General features: G+C 38.5%; 1 protein-coding gene across 3 annotated transcripts in view; it reads right to left on the reverse strand.

The window, feature by feature from the left end:
* Positions 1-19,889, reverse strand: part of LOC132064095 (uncharacterized) — a 31,282-nt gene that overhangs the window by 8,361 nt on the left and 3,032 nt on the right. The window contains exons 2-35 of one of the 3 annotated variants that reach the window (XM_059456973.1): positions 16,608-16,905; positions 16,243-16,468; positions 15,805-16,144; positions 15,585-15,698; positions 15,028-15,156; positions 14,756-14,947; positions 14,474-14,668; positions 12,844-12,981; positions 12,560-12,685; positions 12,237-12,478; positions 11,648-11,751; positions 8,692-8,786; positions 8,385-8,618; positions 8,000-8,203; positions 7,827-7,902; positions 7,662-7,729; positions 7,088-7,233; positions 6,810-6,918; positions 6,570-6,716; positions 6,416-6,463; positions 6,168-6,296; positions 5,855-6,091; positions 5,640-5,771; positions 5,462-5,547; positions 5,259-5,364; positions 5,073-5,168; positions 4,788-4,940; positions 3,741-3,923; positions 3,428-3,657; positions 3,170-3,302; positions 2,837-2,962; positions 1,783-1,827; positions 1,224-1,301; positions 1,024-1,140 (exon numbers count right to left, since the gene is read on the reverse strand). In XM_059456973.1, the coding sequence (XP_059312956.1) occupies positions 1,024-1,140; positions 1,224-1,301; positions 1,783-1,827; positions 2,837-2,962; positions 3,170-3,302; positions 3,428-3,657; positions 3,741-3,923; positions 4,788-4,940; positions 5,073-5,168; positions 5,259-5,364; positions 5,462-5,547; positions 5,640-5,771; positions 5,855-6,091; positions 6,168-6,296; positions 6,416-6,463; positions 6,570-6,716; positions 6,810-6,918; positions 7,088-7,233; positions 7,662-7,729; positions 7,827-7,902; positions 8,000-8,203; positions 8,385-8,618; positions 8,692-8,786; positions 11,648-11,751; positions 12,237-12,478; positions 12,560-12,685; positions 12,844-12,981; positions 14,474-14,668; positions 14,756-14,947; positions 15,028-15,156; positions 15,585-15,698; positions 15,805-16,144; positions 16,243-16,468; positions 16,608-16,905 (5,082 nt within the window). Of the gene's footprint in view, positions 1-1,023; positions 1,141-1,223; positions 1,302-1,782; positions 1,828-2,836; positions 2,963-3,169; positions 3,303-3,427; positions 3,658-3,740; positions 3,924-4,787; positions 4,941-5,072; positions 5,169-5,258; positions 5,365-5,461; positions 5,548-5,639; positions 5,772-5,854; positions 6,092-6,167; positions 6,297-6,415; positions 6,464-6,569; positions 6,717-6,809; positions 6,919-7,087; positions 7,234-7,661; positions 7,730-7,826; positions 7,909-7,999; positions 8,204-8,384; positions 8,619-8,691; positions 8,787-11,647; positions 11,752-12,236; positions 12,479-12,559; positions 12,686-12,843; positions 12,982-14,473; positions 14,669-14,755; positions 14,948-15,027; positions 15,157-15,584; positions 15,699-15,804; positions 16,145-16,242; positions 16,469-16,607; positions 16,906-19,889 lie in introns of all 3 variants that reach the window. The other 2 variants (XM_059456974.1, XM_059456972.1) reach the window with 2 other exon arrangements.

Below are 19,889 nucleotides of genomic sequence, written 5' to 3' on the forward strand. Positions count from 1 at the left end.
GTTTATGTTCCCGCTGTAACACTTTTGAAGGTCTCCAGCATGTCCAAAATGCTGAGGAATACACAATAACCAGTTCAGGAAAAAAAAAAGTCTGTAGTGATACCAAACAAGAATTACATGACAAGCCGAGGAAAATGACCAATAGTTATTCTTGCACCTGTGGAACATGGTATTTAGTAAGTATGAAAGAGAAGTTCACACATACAATGTATCTATGAAAACACACCTTTAAAGAGTTGCATCCAACATTTGAAATACTTCAGAAACCTCTTACTTTCTAGAAATTAAATTGACCTGCCTAGCCATTATTGCCATCACTGTCCGTTGTACTCCTCCAATTTCCAACAATTTGTAGGGTAAGAACTAACATTTTGATGTGTCATGCATACCTTCACAGTTTATTGTAATGCACTTTCAAGCATATAACGGAACTTAATAAATTAAAAGGAACCAACTTCCACGCCCACAACCCATAGCAGCAGCTAAAAGCCACAAAAAAAAACAATTAAGAGTTGAAACCACCTACTCTTGGAGTCAAAAGAAGAAAAATTATGGATTATTATCCAGAACTCATTCAAATATACTGTTCTGTTCCTGGTGATCCCATTCTAGTATACATGGCTGAAACTTCTAAGTTCTAAAAGGAGATGATTGCTTAAAGAAGAAACAGAGCAGTCATTCAAATGCTTGAGTTTCCAAATTACCCAGGAACTGCTTGCAGAAGGGACTTTTCGAAGTAATAAAGAACATCTTCTAAGACAACTTAATTTTTAAACTACCATTAGATTCCAACGACCAAAACTAGATGGCATTGTCATACCGGATAAACACAGCACAGCAGATGAAGAAATTAAACAGTAAATAGAGTGCTGACAAGATAGGATTATAAATAGAGTGAAAACATTCAAGTTGCATACAAAGAGGAGAAAATACACTGAAATTATTTATCAAAAAACAAAGGAGAGACTATAATAAATAAATAAATGAATAAGGAAACAACGAAGCTTGGGGTCAGTTCCATACCCAACTAGTTAGCTCCTTAACAAAAAGCTTGCTGACATCACGGATAGAAGCCAGAATTGCAAGATGAGCACCAACATGTGCACTATTTGATGCATTTTCATACAACCCCTTGAAAGCCTGCACAAAAGAACACTTAGAACTTTAGAAATGAAATCATGGTGAACTAGAAATTATTTCCATTCAATTCGGAAAAGATTAACCTTCTGGGCCACTGCCAAGGCAGCCTCATCTCTACTAATGCATTTCAGGATGATTGCCGGAACTTCAAGAAGAAGTGCCTGCAAACAAACATGTGAATATGTGGGATTTTTATTTTTTTAGAACAGTAACAACATTACATGTGTAACACAGAGGATGTGCTAGGCCGTCATTACAGTTTACAGAAAAAGCTCAGAACTCATAACTCTCTCCTAGCTCCTACTACTGGGATTCTTTAATGTCTGTGAACATACGGGTTCTTTATACAGTGATCCGTATGGAGCCAACCACTAGGACCAACAGCAGCCTTCGAAGCTCGGGATCCCGGGCCCGCCCCTCTTACCTTGTCCACCTAAATACTAGGCTTAGTTTGTCGCGTAGGCTCAAACCGGATGAACATATGGGATTTTTCCCACAGATCTATAAAACAACCAGTTTTGCCGAGAATACTTCTAACGTACAGAACACACATAAGAAATGTAAGTGCAAAATCCCCCAATGTAACAGCATTCAAGGTTGCTTCACAAAAAAATGCTCGCCCGGGGGGGGAGGGGAGGTTACCTGAATTTCTGCCTCTTTAGCTTCTTCACTCACCAGGCTTTCAAGCTGTACAAGTACCAAATACGCTATTATTAGCTACAGACTACAGTACATTAGCATTGAACAAAAAGGGGAAGATATTTGCAGAAAACAACCACATGGAATTATACCAAGTACTGAATGAACCTAAAGCACCACATGATAAGAGAGAAAATAAGAAGGCAACTATAAACCATGACAAAAGACCTCTGATACAAAGTAGACACTTTGATAAAGTTTTTCAATTCTCTTCAGGCTTACGCCATTTTATACATTTTGGTATACTCCAGCACCCTCTTAGTACTGGGTTCACAGTAATAAAATTAAGTAATTAACTATACATATCATAAAACATATGAAAATTTTCATCCTTCTGAATTTGATTTCATGTTTGCTCTCACTGCCTTTCCTCTTCCCCAATTCCAGAAAAGAAAGAAACAGAGCAGAGCTTTGCAGGATATTTTTACAGCATATTGATCCCAACTAGTAAATATTAATTACCATCCCTGGAAACTTGAGCAGCATGACGTTTGGACCAAAAATGCTTGCATGTAAATATGGATATTTTCAAGCTATGTTAGCTTGGAATAGTGTGAATGTCAGATACAGGAATGTAAGTCCAAACATTAGTAAGTACCCCATTAAGGAGTTCGTACATCCACTGTAGCCATGTAAGATGAGGGTTCATGATGGCAAAATCGACATAGAGTAAACTATTAAACTTCGGTATCTGTAGGCGTGTTTACAAGGATAACAACAACAACACACACAGTGTGATCCCACAAGTGGGGTTCGGGGAGGGTAGAGCGTACGCAGACCTTACCCCTACCTTGTGAGAGGAAGTTTACAAGGATCAATACAAATATACATAATAGCATTATGCACAATCAAGCTATCAGCATAAATCCAACAATACATATCTGAACAATAGTTTGCAGGAATTTGTAGGGAAATAAACACAACTCAGCCATCCAAGCAGCGTGTTTGATTTCTAGAAACATGAAACACATTAACAACAGAAAAATGGGTCTCAAACCTTTTCAGAGATAATCTGGTACTTATCCAACGCATCACCAGTAGTCAGCAGCGGCTCGGAGATACTATTTCCAGCACGTTCAGAGGTAGCTGTTGCATTTGATGGCTGTAAAGAAGCTCCTGACTCCTATAAGAAATGATTAAGAATTGTTGATCACAGGGGTTATTTAATCACCAAAATGCCTATATACAACTAGAACCACTAATCCAATCTAGTGGGTTCGGCTATATGAATTCTCAACATCCAGTCTGCTCAACTTGGATGCTTTTCATTCCACTACACAGGAAAAGAACATTGGCCTACGGCATACAACGGGAAGAAACCTTAACCAACCTTTGCAACACTTGATGGTTCCACTGGATGCAATTCAGGAGCTGAGACCGATGTGAATGGTTCAACGATAACCTCAGTTTCAAAACTGTTGGAAGTGACAGTATCACCCATCCCAAGATGGGGAGAGGAAGCACTGAGATAAAACAGACAGAGGAGGATAGGAAAAAGAAATCCAAGATCACCATGTCAGTTGTGGAAGAGAGTCTAACAGACAAGTCAATGAAGAGCCCATCAACATGAAAAGGGGGAAAAAAAAACCTATTAAGTTGAGACGAAGTATCTATCTCTTCTGATATTTCCAATGGCTGCGGAACAGCACTTATTCCTGCATTTACAAGGCCAGACGAGTAAAGGTTGGGGTTCATTTGCCCAGTTCCTGACATATACGCCCTGGAGACACCACCACTGCCAGAAGAAGTTGACGGAGCAGCAGGCACAGCGTTTGCGCTTTGGCTTGATTGATTTTGCCAAGGCAAGCGGACAAAATCCTGTAAGACAAGCCGCAGGTGAGTTTATGGTTCCACGTTAATCAGCCAAGTCTCTTACAGAGGAAGTAACGGAAAACAAGTACCTCATAAACTCGTTGTTGAGAATGGGATAAGCGGCCAGGTTTAGGGCGAAGAGCTTCCGGTAACCCACCCATATGTCCTTGTGTATAAAGGCTTGCATCAAAGAATGTGGGACCGACACCCTCTCTGTGCTTCCTCCTTATGTTAAGCTGCTGAGCTATTTCTCCATCAATAGTCTGTATAGCCTGCAAATGCATTACACAGACGGAAACAAGACATGGAAAATGGCTCAGAGAGGATTAGTCAACTTTGATCCAGCAGAAGCACAATCAGATTTGCATACTATATCCTCAAGGACATTTCTAGCACTGTAAATACATGGGTTATACAGATTAGACAGCCTGCAGTTTTACAAAAATATTGTATCACTACTTGCATGAGTTCATAACCAAAAATTCTGTCAAATCTAGGTTTATAAGCACGAGTAGCATCACCTTTATTATCAACAAACACCTTTTCAAGTGCTTAGAAGAATACAGTAGACAAAAACAATAGCAAGTTGCATGAAATTTCCACATCACGAAATAATCTAACTTCCAATCAAAATCTATCACATGGTATTAATAGTTTCCTATATAAAGAGTGTTAACATCACGACAACCAAAACATCAAAACAGTGAATATTACTATTGAAGGCTGTTAACATCAACAACCAAAACATCAAAACAATGAATACTACTTTAGAAGGTAAAGGAGGTGGAAGAAGTGCCCCCAGCGGGAAAAAAAGTGGTGAGACCGTAGCACAGGATGTATGGGTTAGGCGCACGCCATGGGTTCAAACATAGGCATTGACAAAAGCCTGATAATTAGTGGAGAAGTGTAGTTAACTACCAGCCCAATCTGAGATACACTGAATCCTGAAAAGCAACTGAGGTCAAATGATATTGAACCAAACAATCATTGGACAAGGTTTTGAGCTGTTGAATGTTAGCAATCACACAACAAAGATTAGCTATTAGAACTGATAACAAGATACAGAATGCAGAGTTCGGGATGGCATTTTGACATCAAACTCCTAGACATAACACAAGGCAGATTCAGAAACATACCTTCTCTGTTGCTGCTTGTTCAATCATCGCACAGCCAAGATCGAGATTGTCATTAGTAACAAGCTGAACAGCTTGTTCAAGGAGCTCGCTTGCAATACCCAATCCCTGAAGTAAAGTACGAAGCTGGCCTGATATTGAACCACGTAAAGGTTCCTGAAACCAATTCACAATTATACCCCAATAACAAAGGAAGAAAAATTAGTATATCCTGAAGTACCAAGATATCATCAGAAAGATCTGATGTCTAACTTAGACACTGAGAATGGTATTAATGTATTCCCCTACCTTGCATGTCACATGAGCTAGACTTCCTGACAGACTGGCAACCATCAAATGTGCGGCATTACGTATGCGGGTCTCATCCGATTCCATGGCATAGTCCTGCAATATGTGTTCTTAATCAGGTCGAAAAACAATTGACCTTCAAAGGGGGTGTTAAAATTATGTAAGGGATGTCTCAGAAGAAAAAACCTTCAAAACAAGTTCCTTTGTCGTCTGAGTTGCTATAGAAACACTGCGCTGCACGATGCTGGACACTATCTCTTTGATAGCTCTATCCATTGCAATTGGAAGTACACTGCGGAAAGGAATCACACATGATAGAGGATTACAATACAATTGGTAAGTAATGAACCAACAACAGGAGGGAAGAAACTGCTATTAGAACTTCGAACCTCTGAAAATGCAACTGCAGCCCCAGAGCATGAAGCTTAGGATTGACAACAACTTGCTGCTCTATATTAGATGCAGCAGCAGGAAGCTATAAGAGAACAATTATAAGTGAGAAGAAGTTACCCAAGAACAATCACCAAAGAAATTGTCAAATAAGTAACAGTACCACTGACAACAAACCTGACTCACAGAAAATGGTGATTGCCCTTGTAAAAGGCCTTGAGCAGAAGGAAGCTGGTCAGACAGCCCAAGCGCTGCTAGCTTCTCATCTTCCGTCATTGCAGCAGATGGAAGATGAAGTGGAGCAGCATACTGAATCCACCACACAATCAGTTCATGAAACTTAGTTATCATAAAAGCCATTTCGACACAACAAAACCAAAAAAAGCCCAAACCTGAGTTAAAATTCGTGAAGGGCCACTAGGATGAGGACTGGCAACCTCAAGTGGTAGTTCAACCTGGTTTAGAGAAGATATAATGCCAGATTTGACATCAGCCACCATCTGTGGTTGGGAAGATCCAGCATCCTTATTTGAGAAGTCAGGATTTCCTTCAACTTCTCTCACTCTGTCTTTAAGAAGAGAAGTTGGAACTACCTCTTTTAGATCCACACCCAGATTTTTGAACAGGACCTGGAAAGCGAATAAATAGGTAATACTCCTTCAAGTACAGTGCAGAAAGGTCACAAACCAGAACTAAAACACAAACCTCAATGTCAAACTTGAGATTCATTTTGAGATTTGGCATTGCATAAATCTCAGCAAGTAACCCAAGAATACCCATGGTCCATGGGTTAGGTGGTTGGTATGCTAGACTGCTTTGGCACGGTTCAAGAATCTGCAGCTCACACAACAAATTGAATGTCATCAAAAATCCAAAATAGTTACATTTAAAAGGAGGCAGGGGAAGAGAGAGGAGGAGGAGGGGGACAAAAAGAGAAGTCAAGTAAGACCAACCTTCGAAGTAAATGGAATAACTGCAATCATCAAACCTTTTTCATATGCCTGCACAAGAGAGAAAATAAATAAATAAATAATCATAAGATTAAGATAGACCAATTCCACAACCTGAACAACTGGAAGAGAACAGTATTCATTAACATGCAACAACCTCTATAATCAAAGACTTCGGATCGATCTCCCGCGCCCTCAAGACTTGATTCCTTCCAATTGTGATTTTGCCTAGCCAGCTTCCAAGGTTTTTCAGCAACGAACGTTCTTCTGAACTTGACTTTATCAACTCCGAACCTAAAAGAACCTGAAAGAAAACCGAAACCAGATATGAAGCGAATGAATATTACTACCAGGCTTCAGCAGCACTGACTCAAGCAAAAAGCTGTAGCTATAAGACCTTGCAATTCTCGTAAGTTGCTTGGACAATCTCCTTGTACAAAGCTTTCGAATTTGCTTTGTCTAGGAACTTCAGGTACAAGTCATGAAAATTTGGCTCAATGCTTGCTCTGTCAATGAATCACCAACGGCATAAAAGGGGCATTCAAAGTTGGGGGAAGGGAAAGAAAGGGCAAAGTCAAAGCTACATGGTAAAACCAAACCCCTATATATTATAATGATCTTTTTTCACCCGGAAAAAAAATAGATTAAACACAAAGAAATATAGGGTAAACTTACCTTTTCATCACCATATACTGAGCAAACCACGGGTAGTACTGCTCTTCCAAAATTCCAGTGAACTCTTTTGCTTTAGCTTCAATATTTGCCGCAGATAAGTTATTGATAATAAATGATATCTTATCCTGTATTTCTGATGCAGGAGCCTGTGAAAATAGTGAGACTTCACTTAGAAATTGACAGGCAATATTACAAGGACCTAGCTTAGTCCCTTCTTAACCATGCCATCTGTAATCCAAAAAACTCCTCGATACATCTAGACACTACTACCAATTTTCATGATTCGTTGCAAGGAAGAATTCACTAATTCCGTTGAAAAGCCAAGGATAAAAAGACATCAGGATGTCGTGTGAGTCTTGAGCAAAATAGAAGACAAAGAGACCATAGCCTAGAAAAGTGAGTGAAAGTAGAACGGAAGAGCAAACAGTAACATAGATAGACAACTGACAACCGTTTGATAGGGATAAGCTCACGATAGAGCAAACATGGACATTAACCCATATAAAACATGTTGGTGCAGGAACTGACACTAGAAAACATGCAGTCTCGCCAAACAGATTATGAACAAGAGTACCTCTATGGGTTTTTCTCTTCTCTCTGCAGCAGCAACAAGTGTTTCAATATTCAAAGCAGAACCAAACCCTATAACAAATCAGTGTCACATCCATCAGCACCTCTGTCTACAACAGCAGCAGGGAAGAAAAATAAAGAATGGGTCTAGGATAAGCCAGTGTATTACTTGCTGAGGTAACAGCTCTAGATGGGCGAAGAAAACCAGGAGAAGATGTGAGTGCTGCTGAAGTACTGCCTGGACCCTGTGGCTACAACCAGCACGAAAAGAGTCACATTTCATAACATGCAAAGACAACTCATAATATGGCCAAAGACGTGTCACAGAAGCTCATTGCATACCTTCTGAATGCCAGCATTATCACTTGAAGGAACTGCGACAGGTTGCACTGCAGGTGATAAAGCTGGCTTCGAGTAGCTAGAGAGAGCCGCAGAGGGTTTCCTCTCCTCTAAGGAACTTTGTTGTCTCTGAGGAAGGTGGTTTGAAGAGGATCCTTGTGTATTTTGCTGCAAGCCACCCTGTCCAGCCACTGGAAATGTTGAAACCTTGGAAAAAAAAAAAAAAAAAAATGAAGGCCACCAATTATTTGATTAGCGCAGGATGGTTATAAAACTACTCTGTGAAAAAACTTCCACAAAACAAAGTAATAAAAACTAACCCATTCGGCAAAATGTTTCTCTAAAATCTTTTTAAATTAAGAAAAATAATCAGACCAGAATAACTCACCTCGGTATTCATCGGGGAAGATGGAATAGTACCATGGAATTGATCAACGGGGGGACTGTGGCCCGCCTCTGATTCAGCATGTGATATCCTAGCGAGTGCCCGTTCAATGAACGCAACAAGCTCTGAATGAGTTGCTCGGAGATGAGATATTTGCAAGATATGGTTACAGTATTGCGGCCATTCAATCAGACGATCAACAAACTGTTCAAGTGCCATAATTCCAAAAACAAACATCTGCATGCAGAGAAGCTGTCAATAATATAAACCAGAAATAACATTTAAGATAAGTGTAATCACTGAAATAAACCTTTGAATCAGCAGGCTTGCGCAATGCATCCAAGACAGCTCGCAAGGCAATACCAAGTGCAAGATGAGTTACCAGCTGATTCTTAATAAGTGACCCTGCAAAAGCAAATTCACACGCAAGGAAGAATTAACTCAATTAGGAAACAAAATCAGAAAAAGGGAAAGTAATTTAAACAAGTTTTAAGATATAAATTTTTTAAGTCAATTAATGTTTTAAAATTATTTTTTTCAAACAATTAAGAGAAATAAGCAAAGTAAGCCTTAAAGTAGGGAAGTTTAGGAAGACAAATTTAACCTGTGTGCATGGAAATTAAAAGTGGGAAGATTCATTGGTGATATTATTGAATCTTTCTATCTTGCTGCAGTAACTTTGAGATTGAGTTAAAAGTTAAAACAGATGATTCATTGGCGATCAAGCTAAGGGTCCGTTGTAATTTCTTTATAAGAAAACTGCATGATTTTGTTCTCCATCATGTTTTAAGTCCCAAATCATGCAGTTTTCTATAAAGAAATTACAACGGGCCCTTGGCTTGATCGCTTAACTCAATCTCACAGTTACTGCAGCAAGAAAAAAAGATTCAATAATATCACTCTTCCCAACGGCATTCAAAGGAGAATATATCGTATAGTCAATTTATAAATAATCTAGAACAAGAATTTGTTTGTTAGCAGAGAAACCACACTCTCAAGTCAAAGCTACTTTTATCAAGTTAAATGATTATTGCCTCCATATTAAGATGTTCCCAACATTTCATTTCGGATACAATCAGCTCTTTGTTTCATTATGTGATGTCAAGATGTCTCAAGACTAAAATGAGTAACGTCTAATTAGGTCGCCAAAGATGAGTAGCTACAGACTTAATGTGACCTTAACCAGTGCTCTTCTTCTCGCGTGTACAATATTCTATACAAGTCAAACCCAATTGCACTCTGATGAACATGTGATCGGTCACTGACATGTGTTTACCTTCTCCTGATAAACGATCCCCAGACCTCGGAAGCAGTTATGGAAGCTGAAGGCGCCCTATAAAGTCAGTTGTTTTTTTGTGGCTAGCCTCACATGGCGCGTTTCTCACCCAAGGCAAACTCCAGATAAAAGGTTTATATATTTGCACATAGGAGTGGGCATTCGGTATTCGGTTCGGTGTTTCCAAAGTTTGGTTTCGAAATCGATAATTGAAAGTAGATACCAAATAAAAAGAACTGCAAAAATTTTGTCCAGTACAGTAATACGGTAATTACGTATTGAAGGAAAAAACATTTTGACAGGGTGGAGTATTGCAATTATCTCTTAACACTAGTCAAAGTAAAAACTCCTGACTTTTGGTTAAAGAAGAAGACTGATAATTAAATTGAAAGACTGATTCTACCTAATGAACATAGAGTGCAAAGAACAGTGAGAAAAATTAATCGAGGCTTGGAAGTTGAAAGAAAGCATTAAATGGGAATTGAAAAATAGTGTTGGCAACACAAATCCTTCAAATTCAGCAAGAAATTCAATGAGCAGACTAGTGCCACATAGTCAGACAATTTGACATTGTGGGTCAAAATAAACCAGAGAATCAAACAACTGAAACCAAGAAAAAAAGTTACAAGTCGGTACTACTTCGGTATTCGGTAATAACGGCTGTCTGGAACCGGATAACGAAACCGGCTACCAAAATTACTGAAATTTACTCCCAAATACCGTACCGGTTATCGAACTACCAAATAACCAACAACAAGCCCAAAGTAGAATCCCACCATGTGGGAGTGCAGAGGAGGGTAGAGTGTCTGTGACCTAACCCCCACCTTGAAAGGTAGGGCGGCTGTTTCCGAACTACCAAATAACCGAAAGTCCCAATTCGGCTCGGTAATTCGATTTTCAGTAATTCATGCCCAATCCTAGCAGCAGATGTTTTTTGTGCAACAGCAAAGAGGAGAGCAGCAGTCATCTTTTTAACAGCGTCCTGACAAGATTCGGGCCCTTTTCTTCAATCTATATTCAGAGTTCAATTTCTAATGCCATTCACTGTGAAGGATCTTTTGATAAGCTGGGGGATTGAAGGTTTGAAGTAATCAGTCAGAAAAGTATGGAACACTGCCAAGCTTTGGTTATATGGAAGGAAACAAATGGTTTTTTGGCTTGTTGATGTAACTTACAAGATGTTAAATATGAACATAGTATGTTAGAGTTCATCGAAGGTGGGATCTTCTTTTTGTTTTTGTACAGAAGGGTTTTGAACTTCGTAATTATCCAGGCACTAGCTTAGTGCCAGGCTTCTAGTTTTATTCTATTATTATACACCACTTTATCTGTTCAAAAGAAAAACCCCAGACTTTTGGGCTTTGACTATGATCAACTTTGTTAATATGAAAAAATTGACCGTGGATATTGAATTCCAACAGTTAAATACTCTGATTCTTTTTTAATCCTCCTCTTGCATATGCTATTAAAATATCCTCTTATTGCTATTAGCTGCAACAGAGCCCATTGGACTACAAATGCCTAACACCTTCATATGTCCATACTTGAAAAGTGAAGGATAGGGACCTCAAGGGACATAAGGGCACAACTAACACCTTTAAGAAGTTATTAGGGAACGTAACTTCTGATAAACAGATCTATCATTAAAAAAATAGTACATTGTATATCTGCAATAAGCACGCTGTAAATCAAGTAAGGGCAGGGCAGGGCAGGCCAGTGCACACAGCATCCCAAATTAGCACGGTCCTGGGAAGGACCGCACCCCAAGGGGTGTGATGTAGACAGCCTACCTAATGCAAGCATTAGTGGCTGCTTCCACCGCTCGAACCCGTAACCAATAGGTCACACGGAGACAACTTTACCGATGCTCCAAGGCTCCCCTTCATTTGTAACTCAAGAAAAACACATTAAAAGTCCAGCAGAATTTATTGCGATCTAACAGAAAATCGGATAGATAACCAGTTGAAAGATTAAACACTGACAAACTCACCAAATAGAACAGCCGCAATTTTGAGCTGCCTTTCTGGGTACTTGGAGAGGAATTTGTATTCTTCAAACAGATTACCGATCATGCACTCGAAAATTGCTTGCTCCCTGCAAATTTCAACTATCATTTCAATATCTCTTAACTTCGCAAAATATTAATGAATGATGACTGTAGACTAGAGCACTAAATTAAGCCATTTCATCAGTATTCAATGCCAACTTGAAAAACTAAATTGATATTAAAGTATTTAACTTCTTTTCTGAAAAATATCTATATTAAGATAAGTAACTTGTGTTTAGGATGGGAACTCTCAAGTATCTTGAGCATACCAAAACCAAGCTTATAGAGAAAAGTGAGAGAAATATATGTATTCTCACTTCACCCAACAATGAGCCCTCATAACACGTTGAAGTATGGCGAGTATTAAGTAACAGCCACATGGCTTTTCAGAGCATAAAGAGCACAATGAGGAAAGGAAAAGCAACTGCCATTCTGTCAGAACAAAAGAAGTGAAAAAAGAAAAGCAATGCCCGACCCATTTTCCTAGTGCAGGGTATTTAAAAATAATATGAGTGGTTCTTGTAAAATTGACCTCTTTTCACTTGATTCTTTGAAACGAGCAAGCATTTGAACTGTTGCATCATTAGTCAGCTGACCAGAGAACATTTGATGAAAGTATATGTTCGCTTCCGCTTCAATATCATCAGAAGTGGATGAATCACCACCGCCAACACTCTTAAGCCGTGAATTAGCATCCATGTATGTTATTTGCAACTTGTCCAGCTCCTCAGCTAAGTGGCGTGAAGAAACTAGGCCAGAATGAGACTTAAGTACCTGCACAATAAATATCCAAACATGAGCAAAAATAAAATTTAAGTGCATGCTGTCTAAGACTAATCAATCTCGAAAGTGGACCTTTAAAAAGGTAGAAGAAGTTTCTGAATAAATAGTCCAAAGAGCATTGGGAGGATCAAAGCGGCTGGAAGCAACATCTTGAGCTTGAGTACTGAGATGTACCTCCCTCAAGAACTTAAGGCATTCCTGCAAACACATATAGAGTTCAGCACAAAGCTTAACACGGGCCATGGCAGAGTAAAAGTTTCTCCAACATTGAGAACGGTGACAATGCAGAGTAAATGTTAAGAACAGCAACAATACAGAACAATATTTCAAATTTCAAATTTGTGGATAAAACAAACCTCATAGAAGATATCTTTATATGTGTTTAAGTTATTGCTCAACCATTTGTCTAAATCCATGAGTTCTTTGTGGGAAGCAAGGGCAGCAAGTCTGATCCCGAAAACATAAGGAATCCTATCCAGTACTGATGATAGAATCTGCAAGACACAAAAAATCATGAGTTCACATACTGGAAGGATGAAGGAAAGATGGGATACGCAAAACAGGGGAAAATGTGCATGAAGAGATCAATGTATATTTCAATCAACGAGCAGGTACAGTAAAAGAAAGTCCTTTGGATAAGCAAGAGAACAGAAGGTCTTAATGCCGCCCATTCCTCAAACAAATGATATATAATAATAGAACTAGAAGAATTAATCATGAAACCAAAACATTCTTTTATCTCTTCGGGCAACAAACTTACAAATATTATTCAGCCATTACGCCTGGCATACTAGAATCATCTAGAATATTTAAACTGCAACCAGGGTTTTAAAGCAGAAAGAGCAAAAAACGATAAGATCCACGGGCTCAAAATGACGCAAGAAATGAAGCGCACGCTTCGTGGAAATGAAGCGCACAATTTCCTGAAAATGAGATACCACTTACATATCCATTCGGTACATATAACAATCAAAGAGCATTAAAATTACTAATTTAGCATCGAATATACAGTAATGACGATATTAAACCAGTTCCTTAAAGTAAACATCAATATAATTTCAACAAGACCATCAAATGAAAACTTTAATCACAAAACATTTTTCCATTTTCAACTAATCAACCAGAAAAAAGAATTATTTGCAATACTGAACTCGATTTCATATTTAATCATTTTAGTAAGTGTATCATACAGAGAACAGGAGGTCACGGGTTCGAGCCGTGGAAACAGCCTCTTGCAGAAATGCAAGGTAAGGCTGCGTACAATAGACCCTTGTGGTCCGGCCCTTCCCCGGACCCCGCGCATAGCGGGAGCTTAGTGCACTGAGCTGCCCTTTATCATACAGAGAGCAGGAGATGCAAAAACAAAGATAGGAGTAGCAGAATAAGAGGACTTGCATAAAAGGAAAAAAAAGAAAGCCATTTCTTTGAAAGAGAAAGAAAAGACTATATCAAAGGTATAAAGAAATACAGGTAGTTCTAGAACAGGCATTACAAAATCGAGAAAGACAGAGAAAATAAGGACTACAAAGATGATGCTGAAACATATGTGGAGACAAAATTTAATATACAAATAGCCCAATGTCCTTTTTTCCTCCTCCTCTTTTACTTTTTCATCTTCTAATTTTGTTGATCAAAGTAATCAACCGCTTCTCGATGGAATCCCTTTGTGCCTCATTGTCTGTGTAGTGCATCGCTGCATCCACTAAGTGATGAAAACTCGCTTTGCATTGCTTCATCTCTTACTGACTGTAACAAATAACTATGCAAAAGGACGTTCTTTACCATATTACTAGCAGCATGCTATATTAATGATGCATTTAACAGCCGAACGTTAACATACTTGAAGTCTCCATAACTATGACTGGTTACAAACTCAAGTAGATAATCTTAAGAACTGAATACACCAATGATCATTTCGAATAACATACTAATGGTATCAATCTTATGCATCACGGTTAAATACTTAAATTTGGGAAATAATCCAACCTTTAGCTCTTGACAGGCATCCAAAACTTTGTGCATGTTGTCCAGATCAACGTTCAATGCTTGTACAAGACCCCAACACAAGATGCTAGTATTAACATGCCATAAATGAAGAATCATACCGCTAGCAGCAGCATTTTTTAGCATAACAGGAAAAGCAGCAGCAGAAACTTCATGCTGCAGGAGATTATATGCAGTCTGCAAGTTATTCAAAGGCATTTTGATTAATACAGATGAAAATATAAAAACAATAAAAGATTCATAATCAGTGTCCATGCCCAGTACATTGATGTGGGCCATCCCAAGAAGCAAAACTTCTGGACAGTGCTGCAGAGGGTGCTCCAGAATGGATCGGACAGAACTTGCATAGCCTCTCTCAGCCAGCTGGCAAAGAACTTCAAGAAGGTCAAGACACAGCCACGCATGATTTGCATGTCCAATTTGGATTTTATGGTCATTCACTGCATCAACATACTCCTGCTCCAACACAGTGTCTGTTCAGACCAATCATACAAGATACGAGGTTGTAGATAAGCTAAATATTAAAAGCATCATACCAGTTGCCTCCCAGAATGCGCGAAGGTAAACACTTCAGGAGGCACCGAGACAGCATACTTGAGTAAGGAAAGCTGGCCCTCAGCATTCTTCCAGATAGAACCACAAATAGCTCCAAGAGGAAAAGGATCCTACAATTCCGGCAGGATATACAACAAAAATATTCCAGAAGGTTAAATTTTTTTTATTTTTTTAATTTTTTTATTTTTTTGGTGGATGGTGATACCAATCTACAGTGGCCCATTGAAATTGCTTACTTCAACAAGAATGAGAAAGAAATAAATAAACACATGAAGTAACACAAACGGAAGCGTAAGTTCCAAAGAAAAAGCAAGCAGAAGAAATTATCCTACTTATAAACAGGGAAGTGGATAAGTAACTGAAGTAAATTACATGTTCCATTATACAAAATATGTGTGAATCCCCTGTTTCAGGTCTAGAAACGTTTCCAAAAACTTTACTTCTTCCATGTTCCTTTTTTTCAAGCCACTAAAAAGAAAAGTAAAAAGTGGGTAGCCTCATAGATGCATGCATTGTATAGAGGGAAGAATGGAGGTACCTGACAGGAATGTTTGTAAATGGACATCAAAAAGGAAAAGGCTGCTCCATCGGGAATATAGAAACCCTCGTGATCTAGGTTTTCCATAACAGTTACCCAGTTAAGTCCAGGAGCCTGCACACAAAGAGGTGGAAGGTGGTAAATCTGTTCCTTATCATCAAGCTATAACTGCACCATCAAAAATTACAAACTGATAAACAATTAAGGTGATGGAACTCACAAGTTGCTTTATAGCATCAATAAGGACATCGGCATTCCAAGAACTCAATGGTGATGGATCAGATGCAGTGCTGCTACCAAGAGCAGCACGGAAAGTTGAGAACACATTAAGGTTATCCTCAATGCCTGAACGGGTACGTACAACCATACCAAGTATCCTAGCAACAGTCACTTCAGTCAGCGGCAAAAATAAGGATAACATTTCTTTGCATTGCAAGATAGTAGCAGTGCATCCATAACCCAATTCATTCATTATGTCTGCTATGCTCATTTCTTTCTCCATTTCTGCCACAAGAGCATCAAAATCATCTTCACCGTCATCATTTAAGAAATCTAAGTTCCTGCAACAAAAAAGACAAGGTAACGTCATGCTTATGTTAATGCACAAGTTACTAGATAAAAGAGATCAAAGAACCACAACTAAATTTAGACAAAATACCTCAAAATATTAGCTTCACGAAGTTCGTCAGATAGCAATGGAGTTAAAACGAAATGGGCTTCTTTTGACTGGACGAGCGATAGCATATGCATAAACAAGTCTACATGCTTAGAGAGGCCTTCAGATTGATCCAGAAACAAAAGAACATCCTGAATTCGCTTGACATCATCTAAAGAAGAGTTGGTGGAACATAATTCCGCAATCTGACCCATGCAATAGTTGGTTCCTGCAAAATACCAAGCACATCTAGATAAAGGAAATACAGCAACTTAACACACATTCTTTTACCTCCTTTCCTCCACTACATGATAGATTAAATTAGGACCTAAGTACTATTAACAGGATCTGGAGGAAGATGGGCTCACCACATTTCCTGACATCAACATTTTCTGAGTCTGACAATGCAAGGCCAACTCCGATTTTTTCAGATATTTTCAAGTCGAAATCATTTGATAGATTCACTAAAAACTCCTCACTGATTGCAGTATCCTTGAGGGATTCAGAAAAAACAGTGCTGAAATTTGGCTTGTCTAGGATGCATCTGAAAATGGAAGCAAAAACAGGATCCAGCTGTGTGTTCTTCAAGTCTTTCCCAGAAACATTCAGATGATCAATGCAGGTCCGAAGCAGCAATATGCTCCCTTCAACTCCATATGCCAGATACTGCAAGGACAAAATGCAAAGAAAACAAAATGAGAGGATAAAGGTGTTATTTCAATATTTTTCCCGGGGAATAACAAAGGTTGATAACCATCTAGTTGCAACATATGGAAAGAGTCTATGGTTGCAACAATATTACCTGCTTATATCCTAAAGATACTTCATGATTTTTATTCAACTCTAAATCTAGCAGAGGATTGTGATTCCCGTGAATAATTTCATGTTTTCACAAGGCGCTTTATACACATTAAAAGCATGCAGAATCATCTTAACAATTGGGCAGAGCCCAAAAGGCAAACAAAAAAATTAAGAGGCACTCAAAATACACAAGTTTATTAAAAATAACAAGAAGAGAGTGGGCAAGCCGTCCCACACCACGAACAGGAAAATTCTACTACACATACCAAGATGAAACAAGCTTGGCAAGAGACAAACAGGATACTTAAGAGTAGTTGCAACTCCATTCACCGTATTAAAAAGATATCTATACAGAGTGCAAGCCAACATATCTTACAGAACCATGACCTCAAATATGATGCATCATGAAAAAGATCCTTGCAGAATAAGGGAGATGTCACACACCTAAGAATAAGCTCAGAAAAAAGTCTTAAAGTTACAGCCACGTCTGACATACAGAGCAAGGTTATAACTAGATACCCTAGCAAATTGAAGCAGACCTATCCTGACTCTGAACAGAAAAATCAGGAATACTAAATCCTAAAAGCCTCATGAATTCATCACTGCCTGTGAAGAATAAAATTGAGGACGTAGTTTTAGCTTTCTGGAATCTATCAAAAAAGACCTTTTTGATAGAACAGTTCACTTCAAAACCCTAAAATGGTACAGAGGCTGGAATACCAGGTTCACACATGCTCAATACCTCCTTTGCTCACTAGATATTGCATCATTGTGTGAACGATTGGTGGTAATTTGATACTATTATCTGCCGATATTCTCTTCTTCCTCGACTCTTTACATATCAAAGGCTTCTAGAACACTGTAACTTCCAATAATCAATTTCCTATCTAAGAAAAGTAGCTTTCAAGCTATGTGTGTTTGGTGCCAGGGATATCATATAGAAAATTTTCGAAATCATCTCCGCCAGGGAAAGCTTCATGAAACCCTTGTATGGGAAAAGAATTTGAAAAAAATAGAACAAAGTAAATTATTTATTTGTTATGTGATGAGCCATCTGACAGATGCACGTCACAAATTCGAATCGTATCAAGAAACCAAGAATGGTATTTAAAAGAGAAGGGTAGTAGGGCAAGGCCAGTATCCACCGACTTTCGTAACTTGAACAATGGATTTCCAAGTTATGTGCTAACTTTCCCATTATATATCCATGGACAATGAGGTGCACACTTTAGCGCCTTGGTGCTTTCCTGGTTAAGCGAGGAAAATTCCTACATGTTCTGCACTAGCTTCAACACTAAAGTATCGCCTCATCAACCCTTTGACAATACACCGAGCCTAATGTAAATGTAACAACAATAACTAAACGTTAGTTCGACTATTACTGGTACATGTGGTCCTTCGCCCCCATCATGTTGTGCTGTTAGCAAAGTCCGCATTAATCCGGTGAGATTATAGGTTCTTTAAACTACTTTCTTCCATAAGATTCTAGGGCTATTTCTCCACTTTAATACCTTCAATCATCATTGTCACATCTAGATCAGGGAGTTCGGAGGTCTCACAGAACGATAAACTATATTAGGTGACCTTATCTTATTCCCTCATTAATCCTCTACATTTTCTACTCGCACCATCTGTCCAGTGTCATCATTTCTAATTCTGTAATATATTTTGTAACACAACAAATAACATGCTTAAATAGAAATTCGAAGAACTATATATATGTGGATAAAGTTTCATCAACTGAGCTACAAAAGTTGCAAAATATTTAAACAAAATCAGATTCAAAACACGAAAAAACAAAAGACAGTACACCTATATAAAGACCAAACTGCTTTTTTGGAATCTTCTTACAATAGAATACATCACAGTTACAACAACTACTATACTACTGCATCTCAATCCCAAACTTCTTGAGGTCAATTATGAACCCTAATTTTAACAAAAAAAACCAATGAATGCATACAATCACTTCCACAGATATCATTTACATCAATGCCCCAGCAGCTTTGTATTTCCCATGTCTCCTCCAAAACACCCAAGTCCCACATTGATAACTAAGGTTCAAACCTTGAACGCTCACCCACTTGTTAATATACACCAAAAACTATTATCTCACACTAAAAAAAATAACATCCCTATATTGGAAAGCTACACCTTCTAAAATACAAATTTATGGTCAATTACGGGATTAAATAAATTACACATTCCAGAAGATCAACTTAAGCCATTTATTTAGAAAGTAACAATAAAAATTTGACTCCTACAAATTTAAAACAGAAGTAGGAGCCTAATGCTTGTTGGCTTCCCAATTATGTATTCCAAATTTACAACTATAAAGCATCATTTTGAGAAGTTGCAATACCAGTCAACATTTATCATGCTTTTCACATAATAACAAGAAGAAGATATCAGTTAAAGGTCGACAACATACTTCCCAAACAAAGGCGACGGAACATGGAGAGGAAAAGGAAAGCGCTTCTGCTGTTATAAATAGTAGAATACCGAAACAAGTGCTCCAAAGCAACCAAAAAAATTGGGCCAACAGAACTTCGGCATTTATATTTAAACAGCATTTAGAGGTTAGGTCTAGACACTCAATTCGATGATGATTAGGGAACATAAAATAAGAGACCAGATATACTTGGAAATTTCTTTCTCAAGAAAATCTACTTCTCCTGCCCAACCCTCTGTGCTCTAGAGTAACAGATGGAACTTGAACACCTAGGTAGATCTTAGTAGCATGCCATCAAAGATAAAGAGAACCCAAGTGTTATCAAAGGCGCGCTTTAAGCGCGCTTAAGCCCTGAAGCGAGGCTCAAAACATGTTGAGCGCTTCGCCTCGCTTTATG

This window comes from Lycium ferocissimum, chromosome 7 (genome assembly GCF_029784015.1).
Source record: "Lycium ferocissimum isolate CSIRO_LF1 chromosome 7, AGI_CSIRO_Lferr_CH_V1, whole genome shotgun sequence".
NCBI lineage: Eukaryota > Viridiplantae > Streptophyta > Magnoliopsida > Solanales > Solanaceae > Lycium > Lycium ferocissimum.